Consider the following 20261-nt stretch of genomic DNA (forward strand, 5'->3'; position numbering starts at 1 on the left):
AGCAGACAATGGAGCAGGGCGTTCTCCTGTACCGCGAGCAGACCACGGGAAAGCAATACCTTCTCCAGTATGCCGCTCAACTCACCCCAGCATCTACTAGCACAGTCCTAACCATGCTGCCAGTGCTCGAAGCGCTCTCCAGTCCATCTCCACGCCAACAACCCCGATCCCGTCAACAAGCGCCCCGCACCACCGTTGTCGACCCCTCTACACAGACTAATGGCCTGCAGCCGGCCCGGAGCAGCACCCACGCCTGGGCAGCCAACGTCCTTCAGCAAAGCGAGCCGAAGCCAGTCGACCCAGCGGTGCGCGCTGGGACGATGCGCGATATTGACAATTCCGCGACACTGCGAAACATGGAGCTGCAGCAGACTCGACGATGGCGGGTTGGGGACGTGTATGCGCCGCACGACTTGAGCGGCGTGGAGGCCTCGAAGTGGAAGAAGACGAGGAGGTCCGATAACCCCCAGGCGCCCCTTGCGCGCTCCCCATACTACGATGCTGACTCTGACTGCAGACGCCCCACCCACGACGTCTTCGACTTCCTCGGCATCGATCCCCTCAAGGAATACAAGAACTTCGCCCTCATGTCCGAATACATGACCGAGATGGGCCGCATCAAGCACTCAAAGGAGACAGGTCTACGGCCTGTGAATCAGCGGAAGCTGGCTAAAGCTATCCGGCGCTCTATCGGTATCGGGCTCATGCCCAGCGTGCATAAGCACCCGGAGATTTTGGCGAGGGCGGCGCAGCCCAGGCAAGGAAGGTGAGGAGGGAAGTTGGCCTAAAGCCGGAAGAGAAAGAGGGGGGAGCCCATGCGCTATGTATATTGTGTATAAATAGGGATGTGTGCCTTACTCGAGGGGAGACAGTGGCATATCGGTAGAACCGAGGGAAGAAACCTTGGCGTTTTGAATTACAGGTTCTTCTCTAACACTATGGCTCGCGGCTTCACGGGCCTGAGAGCGTAAGTAGAGCCACTCAGTCAGGCCGGGAATGTTGTGGCTCTCGTCTTTGTAGACCTGGTGGCTAGACACACGTGATGAATGAAAAACATAACTGCGTGGAGTCAAGCCATAAGGCAGGCAGGATTGCAGCTGCATTGTAAAGAACGCACTGTGAAGAGCCCTCCATCGACATCTAACACCGCCCGATTCTGAGATCTATAGGAGCCATCCCATATAGAACACCTATAAACCAATGCCGCATGAACACTTCTTCCCTGTACCAGTACCAGTACCAGTACCAGGCACCAAACACCGAATAAGCGTCTTATAAACCGTGTATATCACTCCATCTCTCACCTCCCAGCCCTCGGTGCACCCCCAGCCCCTTCCCCTTCCGCTCCTCCCGCCCCTTCCGGCCCACCACTCCCCCTCTCCATCCTCGTCCCATCATCCCAGAACTCGACATCCCCCTCCTCTCCCTCGCCCAAAGTCCCCCTTTTGACCAGATTCCCCTTCTCCTTCATGATGTCCTCGAGCGTAACTCGCTTATCTGAGAAAATCTTCAAGTGGTCCGAGATAAGATGCCGATTCTTGCAGCCCGGACACGTTATCAGCACCGTGCCGTGGTAGTAGCCTTGCTTGCTGACGCGGTGCGTGCTGCGGGTTTTGCAGCGCGCGCAGGTGAAGGTCATCTCGTAGGAGGGGACGTCGGGGCGGGCGGTCTGTGATGAGGACGACTGGGGTTGAGAGAGAGGTTGCGAGGCCGGAAGAGAGGAGGAGGAGTCATGACGGACGGTAAGGAGGGACCCTAGGCGTCGTGAGAGCGCTTTGGGAAGATGTGGTCGTTGGAGGGGGGAGATGCGAGGTGTATGGTTGTGGTGGAGCTGTCGGGCTGGCGCAAAGAACGAAGAGGTGAACTGATGACTTGGACGTGCAGCGGATGGTCGCGGGAGATGGCGGATGAGACGGGATGATGCACGCATCTTGTAGGGGGTTGGATAAAGCACTTCTGAATGGTGTATCTGACGTTCTCCCGCAAATCTTAGAGCTTAAGCTTCATCTTGGAGAACAAGGGTCCAGTATCGATAGGGCTGAAGGCCGCGGCTGAACCCGCCACTTAACAAAGTGACAAGGTACCTTATCCACGGCCCTCACTTCACGAACGCGGGCTTCCGCTAAATAGTTACCTAGAGTTTCTGCGAGTCCCACTGTTCAAGACACATCTTCACAGAACCTAAGCCCCAACTCTCTCCTACTCCAAGCAACTCCACTGCCGTCTCCATCTTACAACAGCCCTGAGGACATCGTACCACTCCCACGTCGAGCCACCAACAGCACAAGCGGTGTATTCAAAGAGCTTAAGAACAGAATAAAGAGGCACTCATAAAGCGAAGATGCTCGCCGGCAGGGGTGGCAGAAAGATTAGGCCGCCTAGAAGGGTAAGCCTTTCACCCATCCTCCAGCGAAATCCCACAGCTATGCGCTGCTCCCCCACACAACATACCTATTGTAGCGCTGTGGGCGCCGAATGCGAGAGCAACGAACCTCTCAGAACTTGGACTCGCCTATCTCCTACGAGCATTCCGCTAATATGGTTTCTTCTACCACTCAGGGCCTCCACGGCGATGATGTAGACTTCGAAAGCACATGGACCACCCTTGCCTCGTCCTTCAAAGAAATTCACACCAAGAACGCGTCGAAACTATCCTACGAAGAACTCTACCGCCACGCCTACCGCATAGTCCTGAAGAAGAAGGGCGAGGTCCTCTACGGCCGCGTGCGAGATTTCGAAAAAGAGTGGCTCAGTCAGACGGTTGCCGCAAGCATACAAGGCCTGGTGACCGGCTCTCTGCGATCCGGCGCGCATGGCTCAGCCGCAGTGACGACCGCGAACGAGCGCAGGGAGGCCGGTTGGAGATTCCTCAAAGGCCTCAAGGAAGCATGGCAGGATCACCAGCTCTGCATGAGCATGTTGGCGGACGTGCTGATGTACATGGTGCGTTGTACGCCTGGACAGCGAGCTGTCTGAAGTACTAACAACCACGCAGGACCGCGTTTACTGCACTGATCATCGGCGACCTTCAATATTTATTACAGCCATGAACCTCTTCCGCGACTGCATCCTCCTTTCCAAATCCTCCTCTGAAGCCGACAGCCTGACAATACTGGCAATTCTGAACGGCATCATATTAGATCAAATACAGATGGAGCGCGACGGCGACATTATAGACAAGCATCTGATCAAGTCTTGTGTATACATGCTGGAAGGACTGTACGAGGCGGATCAAGAGGTTGAAGAGCAGCGACTCTACGTCACCTCATTCGAGACGGATTTCCTCAACGCCAGCCGAGAGTTCTATAGGAAGGAGGGAGAGTTTCTCCTCCGAGAGAGCGACGCTGGTGCCTACTGCCGCCACACGCAGAGGCGGATCACCGAAGAGCAGGATCGATGCCGCTCGACGCTCTCGGAAACCACAACTCCAAAGATTGAACAGGTCGTGGAAGATGAGCTCGTCCGTAACAAGCTGCGCGAGCTGATCGAGATGGAAAGCGGAGTCAGGCACATGATTGACAATGACCGCTCGGCCGACCTCCGGCTGATGTACATCCTCAACTCAAAGGTCGATCCGCTGAAGAAGGAACTCACATCGGCGATACAACAGCGGATCAAGGAAATGGGAGCAGAGATCAACGCGGCAGCAATTGCAGCTTCCCAAGCACAGCCCGCACCAGCTGCGGATGCGGAAGGTGACAAGCCAAAAGCGCCAGGCGACCGTGCTCTCAGCCAGCAGACCGTGGCAGCATTAAAGTGGGTCGAAGATGTGTTAAATCTCAAGGACAAGTACGACAGTTTCTGGAAATTCTCTTTCGACTCAGATCAGGGGATGCAAAAGGCGATATCATCCAGCTTCACCGACTTTATCAACTCGGCCACGTTTACCCGCAGTTCAGAGTACATCTCTCTCTTCATCGACGAGAACATGAAGAAAGGTATCAAGGGCAAAACAGAAACGGAGGTCGACCAGGTCCTCGAAAAAGCCATCATACTCCTGCAATACGTCCAAGACAAGGACATGTTTGAGCGGTACTACAAGAAGCATCTCTGCCGGCGTCTACTCATGAATAAGTCCCTAAGCAACGACGTAGAGAAGCAGATGATCTCTCGGATGAAGGTCGAGCAAGGCAACAACTTTACGCTGAAGCTCGAAGCCATGTTCAAGGACATGACGATCTCGGAAGAGCTGACAACAGGCTTTAAGGGGCATGTGGCCAAGCTGGGCGATGCGGATGCGGCGCGTGCCGAGCTGGCCATCAATGTGCTTACGAGCATGACCTGGCCGCTCGAAACGATGGGCAGCTCTGGCGATAATGAAGAGAGCAGAAAGATGCGATGTATCTTCCCGCCAGCAATCGAGCGGATCAAGAAGAGTTTTGAGAAGTACTACTCCGATAAGCACTCTGGCCGCCAGCTCACCTGGCTCGCGAACATGGGGTCTGCGGACCTCCGGGCCACCTTCCCAAAAGTGCAGACGAAGGAAGGTATTAAAGAGCGCAAGCACGAACTTAATGTCTCGACATATGCCATGGTTATTCTCCTCCTGTTCAACGACATACCTGCCAGCCAGTCCATTACGTTCGAAGAGATCCAAGCGAAGACGAACATCCCGACTAGCGATCTGGTCCGCAACCTGCAATCACTGGCCGTCGCGCCCAAGACGCGCATCCTGATCAAGGAACCCATGTCCAAGGACGTGAAGCCAACGGACAGGTTCTCCTTCAACGAGGGCTTCTCGGGCAAGTTCCACAAGATCAAGGTCGGAGTCGTCACGGCTGGGAACAAGGTCGAGACGGACAAGGAGAGGCAGAGTACCGAGGAGAAGAACAACGAGTCGAGAGGGTTCTGTATCGATGCCGCCGTTGTGAGGATCATGAAGTATGTGTTGCTTGAGTGTCTTTAACTCCAGACCAATTGACTGACTCCGAAACAGGCAACGCAAAGAACTTACCCATCAGCAACTGGTGACGGAGACACTGAGCCAGCTAGCCACTCAGTTCAAGCCCGACATCAACATGATCAAGAAGAAGATCGAAAGCCTCATCGAGCGCGAATACCTCGAGCGTATCGATGAGGCCAAGGTGCCGTCTTACCGCTATCTGGCGTAGTCGGGCCTCAGCCGCTGCTTTGGATTTGACAGGCAGCAGACTCATCTTGTTCACGGATCGCCAGCACATGGCTCAAGATTCTACAGCGCGTTGCATTTCAACTGGCGCTTTCGGCCTCAGTCTTTCTATCAGGCGGTGGACACTGCTCTCAAAAGACATCGCTCACATATCGGGTAAAGCGCGGCTTCGGTAACGCGGAGAGGCGCAATGCGGTGTTCACGATAGTGGTTTCAACACGGCGCACAGGAACAACCCCGACCGGATGGAGACATGACGTGGCACATGGATCTTTGCAGACTCTGCCGTTCGACAGTTCTGGCATCTTTGCGACTGGATTTTCGACATTCTAGGTAGCTACTCAGCGTTTTTCCGGGTACGCGGCGTTTTGCTAGCTATTCCGCCACGCATCTTCTAAGCGATCTGGTTCGAGATGGATCTGGATGGGGGTGGAAGACGGGCAGGTACGGGAGGACTGCATAGCGTTGCTTGATGTAGAGGTTCGATTACACCGAGACACATCTCCGCCTTGTGGAGGAGGGGTTCTGGGCTTCCCCGCGACATAAGATCCGGAGGGTAGGGTAGCGCGAATGGAGCAAGATCCGCGATGATCTGGAGTAGAATCGTCTGGTCTTTAAGTTCTGTGATTGACTACTCGATGTCCATGACCATCTAGATCACCGATATCAAATAGCAAATGGCTATCATCAGTATGCAACCATCCTCATCAGAAAGTCCGGACCAACCGCATCTGCACCTAGCAAAATCGACTATCGATGGTCCGCATTCATGTCCGTGTGAAATGCAGAAACGCATGCATCAGAGCGCCAGGGCTGGGCGATCAAACGCGCGGCAACAGCCCATCAGCAGCCCTCCAGGGTCTCGTTTCGTCAGTTTCGGGCCATGTGGAGAAGGCCGATGCATGTTCTGCCGGGCGATCACTTTCTTGTCGAGCGCCTGCCCGAACAAGAACTAAGTTATGTGGCTGCATTAGGGCTTTTGGCTTGGTAAACATGTGAAAAGACGGAGGATGAGGACTCAACGAGCAGTGCTGTTCGGCTGCTAAACGGAAATGGGTTTAAGGCTTCTGCAAAATGGAATTTTTCTAACAGAGAGAAAGCGTGTTGGTCACATGAGTGTTCGCCATGGGGATCGTATCACGAAGGAGTGGCAGGACGCTGGATCCTTCGAGACTGGATGTACAAAACGTTGCACGTCATGATCCGAGCGCTGTCAAACTCCTCGTGGTTAAAACCGTGGTCGCTTCGTGGTCCCGTTGCCTGACTAAAGCCAAGCTCATCCACGGTAGACTTTGTTCGGGCTAGAGTAGTTACAAGTGTGCGGTTGGGATTGCTGCTTGTCAGAAAGGTTTGAACGACTGCAGCCCGCAGCCCGCAGCCTTCTGAGCATCGCATCTGGCCGAATCACAGCCGGCACCGAACCGAGATGCAGCTGCGACTCTCTGCGACGTTTCCAGACCCCGGCCGGACGACAAGGAAGCTCGAAGCTGAGTCCCCCAACGGATGACGCCTTGCCCTGATGATCGCCAGTGCGGGAAAATCATTCAGGAACAGGACCGGCTTCCCGGCGAATCAGATTGCAGAAGCGCGAAATGTTTTCGAACCCTTCTGCAGACCCGGAACGGCGACTCGAGGAGGCGAAACAGCGGCTCACCGCTCAGGCCGTCCCGTCCGGCTTTCCAGCATGCTTCCGGCAATCAGGTGCTGGAAGGCCTGTCAGTCCCGACACTCTGAATGTGAGCCTCTCCTTATCCGTGCAGGCGAGCGGGTGCAGACGCTGTCACTGCTGTCGCGGCTGTCGCTGAGGCGTCGGCCGTGGGTCCAGGAACCCGGTGTCTGCAGGAACGGGCTGTGATGGCTTGCGATGCACGACAATCCCGAAACACCAACTCACAGCTGTCAGCGCCAGGTCTGACACGGACAGGACCTCGGCTCCAGCGACTCGGACTCGGCCCTGTAGCTAACGTCTTGTAGCAGCAAATCATGGGACCGGTTGAGGGAAGTGCACGCCGGCTCGCCGCCAGTGCTGGCTCCGGGCCTAAATCCCCTTGGATAGCCTGGACGCCTGGTGGATACAGGTGCAGAGATTGCGTGGACCACATGGTGAAACCCAGCACTTCGAATTCGAACGGAGTATTGCACCTGCTCCACCAGAGGAAAGCGCCCAGAACATCCCCGTGTAGGTTCTCCGTTGGATAAAATCCCCATGTTTCCCCCGGCATAGCTTTCCTTTCCTTTCCTCTTCACCACAGTCCTCACGAGTCTTCTGTGCTGTTGCAGTCTCTCATTCGAGCATCCGCTCAGTCCATTCATTGTCTTTTGTAAAGACACAGTCATTCACTTTTTTCTCCGCAACAGCCCAGGTCGGCCGTGCTTGAAGCGCTCCAGTAGCTGCTCATACGTTCACTGTCACGCTTGATCTAGCACTTTTCGATATCCAAAAATTCTATCCAAGATGCCGTCTTTCTACGTCACTCTCGGACTCCTGTCCCTCGCGGGCTCCGCTCTTGGACACACCCGTCAGAACGGCCGCCACGGCTGGAGGAAGGGCAAGTCCACTGGCACTGGCACCGGCGCGCCCTTCCCTACTGGAAACTCGACTGGCATCTGGGGCACTGGCACTGGCACTGGCTATTACCCCACTGCCACTGGCACCGCACCCTCCTTCTATGAGTCCGCTTTGTCGTCTGTGGTTTTGGACGCTGGGGCGGAGTCGACCACCACCTCGACCTGCACTACTTCCAACACCGTCTACGTGACCACGACAAACACCCTGACCGTCACCGTTGAACCCGAGGAGACTGCCAGCAGCGTCGACGTCCAGGCCAGGCAAGAGACCAGGACCCGCCGCACCCGCACTCGCACCCGGTACGGCGCTCCGGTCCCCACCACCTCTGCTGCCTCCTCGGCCGTCGAGTCTGCCGCCACTAGCTCGGCCGTCGTAACCTCCACTCTCGAAACCGTCGTTGCCAGCAGCGCCGCCCCCTCCAGCGACAGCTCCTCCACCACCAGCTCTGTCTCGACCCCCACCGTCCGTGCCATCGGCGCCGGCAAGCGCGGTCTCGCCTACAACAACGCCGCCCTCTGCGCGCCCTTCGCCTCCTCCAGCCTTATCACCTGGGGCTACAACTGGGCCCAAACCTCCTCCGGCCTGGACGGCAAGTACAACTTCGTCCCCATGCTCTGGGGCACAAACTCCATGTTCACCAACGGCTGGGCCGCGGCCGCATCGTCCTTTATCGCGAACGGCGGGAGCCACCTCCTCGCCTTCAACGAGCCGGACCACGCGCAGCAGGCCAACATGGCGCCCGCCGTTGCCGCGGCCGCCTACAAGGCGCACATGCAGCCGTTCGCCGGCAAGGCCAAGCTCGGCTCTCCGGCCGTGACCAACGGCGGCGGCGACATGGGCCTCACGTGGCTGTCGAACTTCATGTCCGCGTGCAGCGGGTGCACCATCGACTTTGTGGCTGTGCATTGGTATGACAGCGTCAACAATGTCGAGTACTTCAAGAACCACATCACCTCTGCGCACACCAAGACTGGCAAGCCGGTGTGGTTGACTGAGTTTGGTACTATTGATGGGAGCGACGCCCAGAAGGCGGATTTCTTGAGGAAGGTCCTGCCGTGGTTGGATGCCCAGGACTGGATCGAGAGGTATGCGTACTTCATGGTTAGTGATGGTATGATGGTCAATGGCGGGTCGATGTCGGCGCAGGGAAGCGCTTATGCTGCTTAGACGGCTGGGAGTGTTTTGGGTATGCGAGTGTCACCTGTTCGGGCACGCAGTGCGTGTTGGATGTTCGGTTCTCTGTGGCATATTATAGACGGGCTTTTGGGGGATATATAGATGGAATGGGATCTCTAAATCATGAGGTTCAAAACTTTGCTTGGCTTTCAGTGATCCGTGACCAGTTTCCTCTTGCAAGAGATCACTGTCTTTTGCATGCGACCAATGCTCAGTTCGCCCATGCACGGATTGTGAGCTTGAGTGCGAAGAGGTCTCGTTTACTGTGATACAGCGGCACTTATTATTGAGCGGTTGGAAATAAACTCAGACAGTGATATCCAGATAATATTGACTCTCAAGTTTAGCGAGGAACCTTTTTAGGTTCCTTGTATGGAGTTTAGCACGTAATCGCTTCCTTGATATAAGTGTGTGCCGTTGCGGGACATGGCCGTCTCGAAATGTGGTGATGAAATCCCAGCCCGCTGATTCGGCGGCAAGATACCCGCCAAGACCCTGCTCCATCGACGTCGACCTTCCCACGCCCGTTGCCCGAGCACATCGACGCCGGCAACAATGGCTTCAAAGCTGAGTCCCGCCCTCTTTCGAAGCTCCGCAAGGACATTGCGACAGTTCCACAAGCCGCAATGGCGCTCCTTCCGCACTACCGCCTGCGCCCGCAGCAGCGATACCTACCACGTCGTACGTCCTCCACCGTCCGCTTACACCTACTTTACCACCTACATACGAGTAGCATCCTCGCTGACAATGTCGTCTAGCACAGAGACTCCCCTGACAACAACCCCAGCATCCCCTTCAAGTTCACGGCGCAGAACGAAAAGCTCATCAAGGAGATCCTCTCGCGGTACCCGAGCCAGTACAAGAAGGCGGCCGTGATGCCGCTGCTGGATCTCGGGCAGCGCCAGCACGGCTTCACGAGCATTAGCGTCATGAATGAGGTTGCGCGGATCTTGGAGATGCCGCCTATGCGCGTGTATGAGGTCGCTACGTTCTACACGATGTATAACCGGACCCCGGTCGGGCGGTTTCACGTGCAGTGTTGCACCACGGTATGCGCCCCCCAAGGCTCGCCCACGGCACCTACTCCATCCACGCATCGGCCCTTCCAGCCGCGCACAAGACACCCAGACATCGCGTATATCTGACTCACAATCCCTCTTCCACAGACACCCTGCCAACTCCGCGACTCCGACAGCGTAATGCGCGCCATAAGCGACCACCTCGGCATCCACGCGGGCGAAACAACGCCCGACGGCCTCTTCACCTTCACCGAGGTCGAGTGTCTCGGCGCCTGCGCAAACGCCCCCATGGTCCAAATCAACGACGACTACTACGAGGACCTGACCTACGACTCCACCGTCTCACTTCTCAAGGGCCTCCAGCAAGCCGCCGAGACCACGGGCATGAGCGGCGGCGCGGCTGGCATGGGTGGAGATTTGGGCAAGGACGTGGGTGAGGCGGCTGATAGGGGGGTTGGTGGGGCTGGGGAGAAGCAGGTTGGCGAGCAAGGACGCGGGTATGAGGCCCAGGGCGTCAAGATGCCGACGCCGGGGCCACTGAGTGGGAGGAAGACTTGTGAGCCTGCGGCGGGGCTGACGAGCTTGACGAGCCCGATGTGGGGGAATGAGATGTTGAGGAAGGATGGGGCATTGTGAGTTTTATGTATGTATCAATGTGTGTATACGCTCGAAAAGTTGGCACCGCGGATATTGTTTGCGGAGAGATTCACAGGAGAAGAGCCCGTTGAAGGTACTTGGCGTGCCCAAAAACAATGCGGCCCTAGTTTCTATCTTGCCAAAAGGCGTTTCTTTTTAGTCTTGCGTTCTATCAAGTCTCATTCCACTCACGTGACCTTCGGGCATTTCTCAATCACTACGTGTCTTTCTCAAAAACAGCTCAGTCTGTCGATGACATCGTTTATCTATGTAGAAGGTGGGGAACTCGTCCTCTTGCAACACACTTGTGAAAATCAACGAGAAAAAGCGAGTGATGGGGATATCATTGTTCACCAAGCCTTCCCGAAGATAGTGTTCGCGCTTCATCACTTCATCACGCCTAGTCTGCCATGCCAAGAGCTCAACACGACCTTTCAAGTCATCTTCCTTTATGAATTGTTCGAGAGACAGGACATACTCCAACCAATGCTAAGTTGACTTGGAGGGGAGCACTGGACATTGTGCGGTCTCTTCACAACGGGATAGGGTCTTGCTCATGACACAATGTTGTTGTGACAGGCCATGAACGGGAGACCTTAATGACGATTGACGGTCAGCTGTTTTAAGCCCTGCCGAGGATAGACTGTGACAAGCCTTGCCGATGGTAAGCCATGTTGTTGTAACGATGAGCGTCAAGTACCCCGTGGGCTAATCCTGTTAGCAGGAGCCAGATCAAGAGTCAACGGTCTCACCTACCGCCCGTTTGTTTGAGACATCAGCAGCGCCGGAGGTGGAGCAGAAGGCTCGATCTCTTGCACGAACCCTGGTGTGTAGCTGAGCGGTGGGCCCCAGACTGGTATGTTGCGGAGAAGCAGAGCTTCGAAGATGGCATTGCTCTGATCAGAGACTGGGCAGGCTACTCGTCAATTAAGAAGCCCAAGGGGGGCTGTGCAGTACGGTACCTCTGGCTCTCTGCATGTACCGCCTGGCTTCCAGCCAAGTCAACAAGGCGAGCAGAAGGGTCGGAATGCCAATAGACAGAGAGACGATGATCTCAGGTGAGAAAAAATGCATGCTTGGATTGATGGCTACGGATTCTGAAGGGAGTTGATTGACTGTGGGATGGATGGCAGGTCCCCGAACTTTGATGCATCTTTGCGCTTCTTATACTTGCTCCACCCGTGTACGGTGTACCAGTGTGCCATTGGTCCTTGGTATCGTCCGCAGCCTGTACGAGCGCATCGAGAAAGGTCAAAGGAAACCTGACCAGGGATTGAAACATGGTGTGTCCAATCGCGTGGGAGTCTGATGCCAGCGGGCGCCGATCGTGCTGCTTGGATGATCGCTCTGTGGCTAGTGACGAATGCGCCACTTCTCTGCACGTCCGAGGTAAGGTTATTTGCTAGGGTTGCACGCGACTTGGGAAAATACGCTCGCTCCAAAGCCTATCTTTACCCAAACCATGTACATAGGTGGACATTATTTTGCCATCTGCCTACGCGAATGTAAGCCCTCGACCCTGAAATATCCAGACAGACTGTCAACAAGGAGATCAAGGGTGTTGAGGGTCATTTGTGTGGTGATTGATCTGGTGCTTCCACTTGATTTTGGTGAGGATCAGCCTCGATGGGAAGCGTTTTTCCTGACCCGTGTGAGTGTTGTGGATTGCAAACGACGGCTGACCCCACAGGTTGCGATAAACTACTCCGTATTGTCCACCCCGTCAAGAAAGAATAATAGCAGCCTCGGGAGAACGAAGCTGTACCAGCCATCCCAGCCATCCCAGCTATGCCACCTCTGATGACGCGGCAATACATGCTCAGCGTTGGGCTTTCTTTCCCAGCATTAAATTGTCTAGGAAAACTTATGGACAAGATTACTGCCACTGGAGAGTTCTCTCTATTTCTGCACTAGCCTAGCGGACATCCACATTCTCGCGCCTCTAGGTAAGGCGTGGCTTTGCGCAATCCAAGATGCCGTGTCTATTAGGCTTGCACGGCTTGCTCTGGACGTCGCCACGGCAGCTAGCAGCATCTAATGCCTAGCGTGTGCGGTGCGAGGTGTTGTTCTTCCTGAACAACCTAGCACATCGCCCAATTGCGTAAAGACCAAGGCTTCCGAGATGTTCTGTCATCTGCATTATATTTCAATCCCTGGTCAGATCTCCCTGAGCGTTTCCTAACTCGTCCGTGCGGGCGGCCATTAAGGGACCAGTGCTGGCATACATAGCTCTAGTTGGTCCTCCACCCAGTGCTGGACTGTCCTCAAGCCTTATCTCAATCTGCTGTCTAGGACTTCGGAAGTGTTCTGCGCAGCTGAGGACAAGGCCTCCACATTGTTCTGTGCGTCAGCCGCTCATGCCGCCGTCATGGATTCAAGTAACCGAAAGGCGGTTTGATAAGCGCCTAGAGTAGACAAGAGACTTTAAACACGCATCGTCAGAGTAAGATCGAGAGGACCTCTATTTTTCTGGTTCAAAAGACCACATAGCGTTATCATGCGTTATCTCAGGCGAGACCTCATTGCCGCATCAGGGACGAAGCTACGTACACCTACATTTTCACCTGCCAGCCTACTTTAACCTCTTCCCCCGCTGCTTTACACATCTGCGCTCTACGCAGCTACAGCACCACATCATTCGATAATCTCTCCGCCCCACTTGACGGCGACCTGCCCCACACCCCCATCCACCCCGTTGTGCCTCTCCCTCTCCTTGATCTTCTTCCCCGCTGGGCTCCCGCTTCCATTCCGCCCGCCGCTCCCCTCAGCCCAACACAGCCCACTTGTCCGCCTCAAATTGTTCTCATGCTTATTATCCCTTGTGCTCGCAAACTCGAACGACGCCGGCTGCTGCCAAATCCCCAGACCGTCCTTCTTGTCCTTGAGACTCCACTTCTCGATGCCCTGCGCGGCCGTTGGATTGGCCGCCCACGCCTGCTCGGCAGCATAGGCGTCCTTGAGCTGGGCATACAGCTCTCGGTAGGCGCCAGAATCCTTGCCCCAGCCGCCGTTGCGGAGGTAAGCGCGCTTAAGGAGGTCCATGTGCGTGGAGGCAATCTTGGCACCTCCTTCGGGCGCCAGGACACCGTCTTCGTCGACGGCGACAAGGGTCTGGCGAAGCAGATCTTCGTGAATGGCCATTGCTTTTTTGTACGCGCCGGCCGCGGTATAGAGCTCGGCGAGCAGGCGGAGCATCTTGAGCGTCGTGTTGTCGAAAGCACCCCAGACCCGCTTGAGATTGTAGCAGATGTCTTCGCAGAGGTGGAGCGCGGCGTCGTGGCGGCCGCTGGCGAAGCGGACCTCGACGAGCCGCCGGCCGATCCAGACGATGGTCGTTGAGGACCAGCTGGTTTGTGAGTGGCGAGATGACCAGAGGTCGGTGAGGATCATCTGTGATGTGTCAGCATCAATGCTTCGTCCTTGGACACACTGCCATAGTCTCTCACCTCTAGCGCAGAGTAGTTGCGCTGTTCACCAAGCAGACCAACGAGCTCGTTGAGTTCTTTGATCGGCATCTGGATGAACTTGACCTTCATGTGCAAGGCGGCGTCCAGCACATCGGTGAGAATCGTGGTGGAAAGCTCGAGCATCTGCTGGTGGAGCTTCTGGTCGGTGCAGCGCTTACATCCACGACCCGTTAGATACAAACATATCCTGAAACCTGCATCGACGGTCTGCTGGCTGGCAAACCCACCGTGCAGACGGATGAACCTTGAAAGGAAACTGGCCAAAGCAAGGGCCGAGTCAAAGCGAGAAGCATCAGCATGAATGCGGACCGCGTGGGCGGCATTCTCGATGACGGCAGCGTCGTCGTTGTTGCTGCCCATCTCATGGATGCAAATGTTGAATAGCTCCCGGAGTGTCTTGGACGAGGTCTGAGAATGCAGGGCCTGGGCAAAGATCTCGAAGAGCTCCTTGTCGACTCTCTGGTACTCCTCGGTACGTCGCTGGCGCTGCAGGAAGATTAACAAGCGACAACCATGGCTCAGCGTGACCTCGAAGCCGGACTTCTTCCGGATGGATTGTGTGTAAGATTGGTAGAGCAGCGTCTCCGTCATGAGGCTAGCCATGATCTCTGAGAAGGAGCTCTCGCTCGCTGAACCCTTCAAGGTCTGCTCGAAGGCGACAATGAACACAAAAGACCTTCGGTCAGCCCCCTCAATGGAGATACCATGCTTCGAGTACGATTTGTAGTCTTCCGTGACAACCTGGCGTCTCATCTCTTGAAGCAGTCCATATGCGGTCTCTGTCTGGTTTATCTGCAGGTAAAGCTTCGCTATGGTCGTCGCAGACTCGAACAGCCTAGTAGACTCCTTCTCCGTGCGCACAATCTTAGTAACCGATGTATTGAGTGTTTCGACGGCCTTTGTCTGCATCTCCACCGTGTTCTGTTTGGAGTAAAATGTAACCAGCTCGCTCAAATGCTTGATAGACGTCCGCGAAGCATAACCATGGCTTGACACGGTGCTCTTGTATTCTTCCGCATACATGGAGATCGCCTTAGATGACGTAGAGCTCGTAGTCGCATACAGTGTCGTCAGCCGTTGCTTCGCCTCTGTGGTAATCCTCTGATGGTAGTCGAAGTGAAGGACGAAGACTCGCTCGTTTTCTTGAAAGTCTCCTCATACAGTGAGACAGCTTTCTCACGATGCTGCTCGTTGCGCTCGTAAATCCTGGCCAGTTCGAGGGTGGCCTTGATGGTGAGCTCGTGGTGGGCCCCGAAGACGGTCACACAATTGCTACGGAACTCCTCAGTAATCTGCAACAAAACGGAGTAGTCAACCTTCAGCTCCTTGTCGAGGATGTAGAAGTACCGCGAGTAGATCCGATCGACAGTCTCGCTTATCCATGCATAGCTCTTGGTATGCTTGGTGAATATCATCGAGAATAGGCTGTAAAAGTGGCGCGCATCATTCCGATGTTTGGCATTCTCATGGATGGAGCACAGAGCGAGGGCCGTCTGAATGGCTTCTCGGTGTATGAACTCAGGATCTTTGCCGAAGGCTATGAAGACCTCGTAATAATACTTCTCCGCCTACTGTAGTGGATGTTGATGTGGACGTCGAGGTCGAAGTAGTTGTTGTTGTCGTCGTCGTACTAACCGTCGACTCAAAGACTTCACGGAGGATCTTCTCTTCTTCTTCACTGGTATGGGACGATGATGTCTGGTAGGTCTCTGTGATCTGCCTAGTTGTCTCTGCAAGAGACACCGCTACTGACGACGCTTCTGACGAGGAGATTCTGTCCGTCTTCTTGTAGTAGCTCCACAACGACTGGAAAATCTTGTTGGCTATAGTGAGAACTTCCACCTCTCGGAGCTGCTCACCAACCATGCGAACACATTTGATGATCTCTGTCGTCTGATGCGAGGAACTTGTTGATTCGGAGAGGACGTACTCGAAGTCTGACCAGGTGCCCATCAATATGTTAGAGGCTTCCTCAATACGCTGGTGGCGACGTAGAAACCGGACGTAACGGAGTGTAATGTCAATCCTCCTTTGCTAGATGGTGGTTTTTTTGCTGATGCGCGCCTCCCTCGTAATGCTTCGCCAAAGCGCCACCAAGATTTCTTCAGCCTTGGTGATCTCCTGTCGCGCCCCGTAACAATCAATCATGCTCGCCGCACAGTCGATCAAGGTCTCGTCAGTGATGGACAGCGACCGCCGAGCTGACCAGTAGGTATCAATTTGGATCTTGATGATCTCATCTTCCCTTGATGTCTGCTGGTATGGCTCGATGAGAAGGTTGAAACATGATCGTATTTCGGCATGGAATCGACCGTAATGCTCCACACACATCCCGTAGACTTCGCCCACTATATCTATGGGCCGGTCGAGCTCGTTAACCTCCCGATGCAAACGCGCAAGCGCCTTGGAGTACTTGATGGAAAGCTCGTGAGAAGCGCCTCGTGTCTGCTTCATATGGGAGATGATGTACTGAAGCATCTCCTCCTTCCGCATGAAGAGCTCGTCCCTCGAGTGGATTGGGAACGATGCGGTTGAGTCAATATCGCCTGTCACACAGATCGTTATGATTGGATTCGTCCGGCCCAGGACGTGTTGACTGATCCTGTATGCTTGGCAGAAGTACTGGCCCGCTTCAGCGTGACGTGACACCTTGAGACACAACCGCGCAATGGCGACAAGTGATTGTAGAACGCACTCGCTTCGTTCGCCAACAATAGCCTTACGTAGATTCAGGGATAGGTGGTGGCGTTCAATAGCCACGATGACATTGGTCTGAACGTCCCAGCAGCTGTATTCCATCAAAGCCAGCAGGGTGGACGACGCAAAGCAACTCTCGAACTCATTGACGACGTTGTGCTTCCCGCTTGGGTCATACATTGGCGAGTTTCAGAAGTGTATGATCCAGTAGCGGGCCGCATACTCGAGTAAAGTGTACTTCCGGAAGAGATCCGCACTACGACTGTACTGCAATGGCTCAGCAGCCAGCGCTGTCGGCTGATCCACGAGGACCTTGACATAAGCAAGGCACCTGGTAACGAAGTCGTAGTGTGCTTCCTTGAATATGAAGGGAAACTTGGCGTTTTTGCTGGAAGTGTCTCTAGAAGAGTTGGCGAGGTTGAGTAACTCCTGGCGCACGCTCTGATTGCGGAGCCGCACAATACCGTCGCGAATGTCCACCAAGGAACCAACAGCACGACTCACATCTTCCTCGAGGTCGGTGAGCCTTGGAGAGTGAGTGCAGTCCGAGGTGTTCAACTCCAGGGGAATTTTGATCTCGGCGAGCGTTAGAGGTCGCTCCGATGCCAACAGCCAAGCCAGAATAGATCGTGTATCCCTATTTTTCAGATCGAGACACCACAGCAGCACCTGGATGGCTTCGCCAAGGGACTTCGGGGCCGTATCCAACGCTTTCATAACTGCAGGCAAAGTATTCTCCTATTCAAGAATCTCAAGCGTGATGATAGCCCACGTGAAAGAGCCATCAGCGGAGCTTGTCAAGTTGTTGACGAGCTTCTCCTTGTCTTGCTGGGGCAGACCCCGGAGTTTTGTGGAAGATCTCACGGCCTTCATGACGAAAGACCGGAGGTCTTCTGGAGTATGTGAAGCCTCGACAGTGAACAGTCGCGCGTGGTGAGATCCAGGCTTCTTGAGCGGTTGGCTAAGTACAATGCACTTGGCAGCACTGCTACCCGCCATTACTTCATGCAAGCGGTCAAGCAGCCGGACGCTTGCTTCATCTCCGCCGAATATATGATCCAAACCATGGATGACCAGCATTAGGCTCGAATTGCTGCGGAGACCGATGGAAAGCGCTTTCCACATCGCCAGCTCCAGGTCGGCATACTTACCTTGCATCATCAGCTCGTAGGCAACACACAGTCGCTTGTACAAGCCGGTGTCACCAATGTTATGTTCCAGAAGTTGCAAAAGAAGGCTTTTTACAACACTTGAGTGTGATATTTCTGTCATCAAAGAAGGATCTACGTAGAAGTAAGCCAAAACCAGGCAATATAGTGCCAGATTGCAGAATACAAACCGATGGTATGCGCCAACACCTCATAAGATTTTCTTCCTTGCGCACGTTGTAGGTTCTCAACGATCCAGGATCCGAGCACAGTCTTGCCGGTTCCGGATCTGCCGTTCACCAAGGACATCTTGTCGCGGCTCCTAACGAAACCCATCAGGAAAGGGCGAAACCACTCGCAGGTGGACTCCTCGCGGCCGCTTCTGGAGCCCATTCGGTTGGACATCAGAATTTCAATTACCCTGTCATTAAGGGCGAGGAACTGCCGGATATCTTGAACATCGATGGTAATGTCTGCTGAACCAATGCTCTGTTCAAGCTGACATGACCACATGAGATTCAACGCGGTGTTTCTGTGTCCAAAGAACGCGTCTACAGTACTTCCAAACAAAGTATCGAATTCGGTCGAGCTTGTAAAAGCCCGAAGGCTGGAGTAGTAAGTTGTGAGACTGGAAACCAGTTGGACGAGATCGGCGGATGCAGCGACGAGGGTATGCTGGACATTTTCTCTGAACACGAAAAGTTCGCGATTGCGAAGGAAGGACAAAAGGGTCTGACCGATGCTGTAGAACACAGCAAAACTTTTCTCAAGGATGGCAATGTGGTCAGGTCCCATCTGGTAATAAAGTCAGTTGCATTGCGTATCATGACAATATCTGGACACAAACCTCCAGTAGCACGACGCAATTCCTTAGAACTAAGCTTGCCGCTTCTTCACTGTACGATACGAAGCCCTTCAAGGCCTCATGATAGAGCCAGACCTGGGTACCGAAGAGCTCGCTCCACTGGAGGACTTTGTCCCAGTTGCTGCCGGGATGAGACATGCGGCGAAGGCGTTGCGCAGCGATGTAATCAAGGAAATCTTCAATCTTGTGCTGACCCTAAAAGAGCTCTTGAACCTCGGTCGACGAAGAGGAACTGAACTATGTCTGGCAATTGGTCATGATTCGGCTGGTGGTCCCACGGAGTGTAGAACCCTTTTGATTTCGGATCGCTCCGCAACAGTCTCACCGTTGACCCCATCATCATACGATCTATTGGCGGCCTCAAAGCGTGAGGGCATCATGGCAGATAGGCTCGATTGATGGTGGCTTTCAGTGCTATTTGATGTGTTAACATGCGGATCGAGTGGGTTTGTGAGGAAATGCTAACGACGGGAAGCGGTATCTGGATGCTGGGAACTACTCACGCTTGAGCTGGCTTCGTGCTGTCCGTTCTATTGTAGTAGGTAAAGCGGTCTCTGGAACTTAGCGTGACAATGACGAGGATACAATTGCAACATACCCTGCTGTTTTCTCACCCCGAGGATGTACTGTACAGTGACAAAATAGGCATGAAACAACTTTAACCACGAGGTGCAGAGAGGACAACATACAAAACTGAATTGGCCTCAGAATGCGGGGGCTGTGGTGTATAATAGAACCCCAGGTAAGCTAAAGGGGGTGTTCCACATCGGCCAACCCCAGCTCACCGTCTCCGAAGGGATCAGCCTGTCCGCTGAACTCTTGACCAGGGCTCAATTTGAAGTCGCGCCTGAAGGTTGAGGCGGGCATTGCAGTAGCTTGCGCGCTTAGTCGTAGTGCACGCTTGTCGCCGAAGCTGCTGCAGCGGGCGAGGTCCGAACGCGCCGTCATTCGCGAGGCGGGAGCTGAAGTACCCGGAATCCAGGCATACTGTAAGCTGATAGTACGCCGAAAAGCGCATGGTGAGCCATGCCCGAAAGGATGTGAACTGCGAGCACTCTACAAACCCATTGCATCATCACCAAATGGAGCGAACAAGCTGAGATGGCCAGGAAGGAGCCGCGATCAATGGTGGAGTGATAAATGCATTCCCGAGGGCGCTGCAGGCTTTCCAATATCTGCTGTCTCCTTTCGATTCGCTCAGTGGCATTATGAGCTCTCATTTAGTCGGCTGAAGGTGTAGCATAGCCAGAGCACCGAGCGGCGGTCGCACGAAATGGGTGCCGTAATGACCTATAGCGTAAGAAGCTAATGCGAGATGGATTGACTGGAGTCGCTTTTGAGGCGCTCCTGAGAACCCGCATACGATTCGAATGGCGTAGCTGAATTTGGCATCAAAACTGAATGCAGCCAAAGTGGTCGCCTAGGGCGACAGAATGGGGAACGAAATTGAGGCGGGGAACAGAACGAACGAGCAGAGACGCGTATAGACAAACCGAAACGAGAAATTGAAAGACGCAGAGCGAGCACCAACGCAGAGTTGCGCCTGGATATCACCA

General features: G+C 54.5%; 7 protein-coding genes across 7 annotated transcripts; 4 read left to right on the forward strand and 3 right to left on the reverse strand.

Annotated features, from left to right (window-relative positions):
- Positions 1-8: 8 nt before the first annotated feature.
- Positions 9-770, forward strand: W97_03000 (uncharacterized protein; the record flags this gene model as incomplete). Its single annotated transcript, XM_007780899.1, has 1 exon — positions 9-770. The coding sequence occupies one exon, from the start codon at positions 9-11 to the stop codon at positions 768-770; it is 762 nt and encodes a 253-aa protein (XP_007779089.1).
- Positions 771-1300: 530 nt separating this feature from the next.
- W97_03001 (uncharacterized protein) lies at positions 1301-1639 on the reverse strand (the record flags this gene model as incomplete). Its single annotated transcript, XM_007780900.1, has 1 exon — positions 1301-1639. The coding sequence occupies one exon, from the start codon at positions 1637-1639 to the stop codon at positions 1301-1303; it is 339 nt and encodes a 112-aa protein (XP_007779090.1).
- An 899-nt stretch (positions 1640-2538) lies between these two features.
- Positions 2539-5111, forward strand: W97_03002 (uncharacterized protein; the record flags this gene model as incomplete). Its single annotated transcript, XM_007780901.1, has 3 exons — positions 2539-2943; positions 2996-4881; positions 4937-5111. The coding sequence occupies 3 exons, from the start codon at positions 2539-2541 to the stop codon at positions 5109-5111; spliced, it is 2466 nt and encodes an 821-aa protein (XP_007779091.1).
- Positions 5112-7583: 2472 nt separating this feature from the next.
- On the forward strand, positions 7584-8864 carry W97_03003 (uncharacterized protein; the record flags this gene model as incomplete). Its single annotated transcript, XM_007780902.1, has 1 exon — positions 7584-8864. The coding sequence occupies one exon, from the start codon at positions 7584-7586 to the stop codon at positions 8862-8864; it is 1281 nt and encodes a 426-aa protein (XP_007779092.1).
- A 564-nt stretch (positions 8865-9428) lies between these two features.
- W97_03004 (NADH-ubiquinone oxidoreductase 24 kDa subunit, mitochondrial) lies at positions 9429-10528 on the forward strand (the record flags this gene model as incomplete). Its single annotated transcript, XM_007780903.1, has 4 exons — positions 9429-9554; positions 9632-9922; positions 10040-10301; positions 10383-10528. 4 exons carry the CDS (start codon positions 9429-9431, stop codon positions 10526-10528), a joined length of 825 nt encoding a protein of 274 aa, XP_007779093.1.
- Positions 10529-13162: 2634 nt separating this feature from the next.
- On the reverse strand, positions 13163-15018 carry W97_03005 (uncharacterized protein; the record flags this gene model as incomplete). Its single annotated transcript, XM_007780904.1, has 2 exons — positions 13163-13918; positions 13975-15018. The coding sequence occupies 2 exons, from the start codon at positions 15016-15018 to the stop codon at positions 13163-13165; spliced, it is 1800 nt and encodes a 599-aa protein (XP_007779094.1).
- A 47-nt stretch (positions 15019-15065) lies between these two features.
- On the reverse strand, positions 15066-18843 carry W97_03006 (uncharacterized protein; the record flags this gene model as incomplete). Its single annotated transcript, XM_007780905.1, has 7 exons — positions 15066-15563; positions 15631-16029; positions 16090-16858; positions 16916-17430; positions 17557-17975; positions 18032-18635; positions 18688-18843. 7 exons carry the CDS (start codon positions 18841-18843, stop codon positions 15066-15068), a joined length of 3360 nt encoding a protein of 1119 aa, XP_007779095.1.
- Between the last annotated feature and the right edge of the window lie 1418 nt (positions 18844-20261).

The sequence above is a fragment of the Coniosporium apollinis genome, assembly GCF_000281105.1.
Source record: "Coniosporium apollinis CBS 100218 chromosome Unknown supercont1.12, whole genome shotgun sequence".
Classification (NCBI taxonomy): domain Eukaryota; kingdom Fungi; phylum Ascomycota; class Dothideomycetes; genus Coniosporium; species Coniosporium apollinis.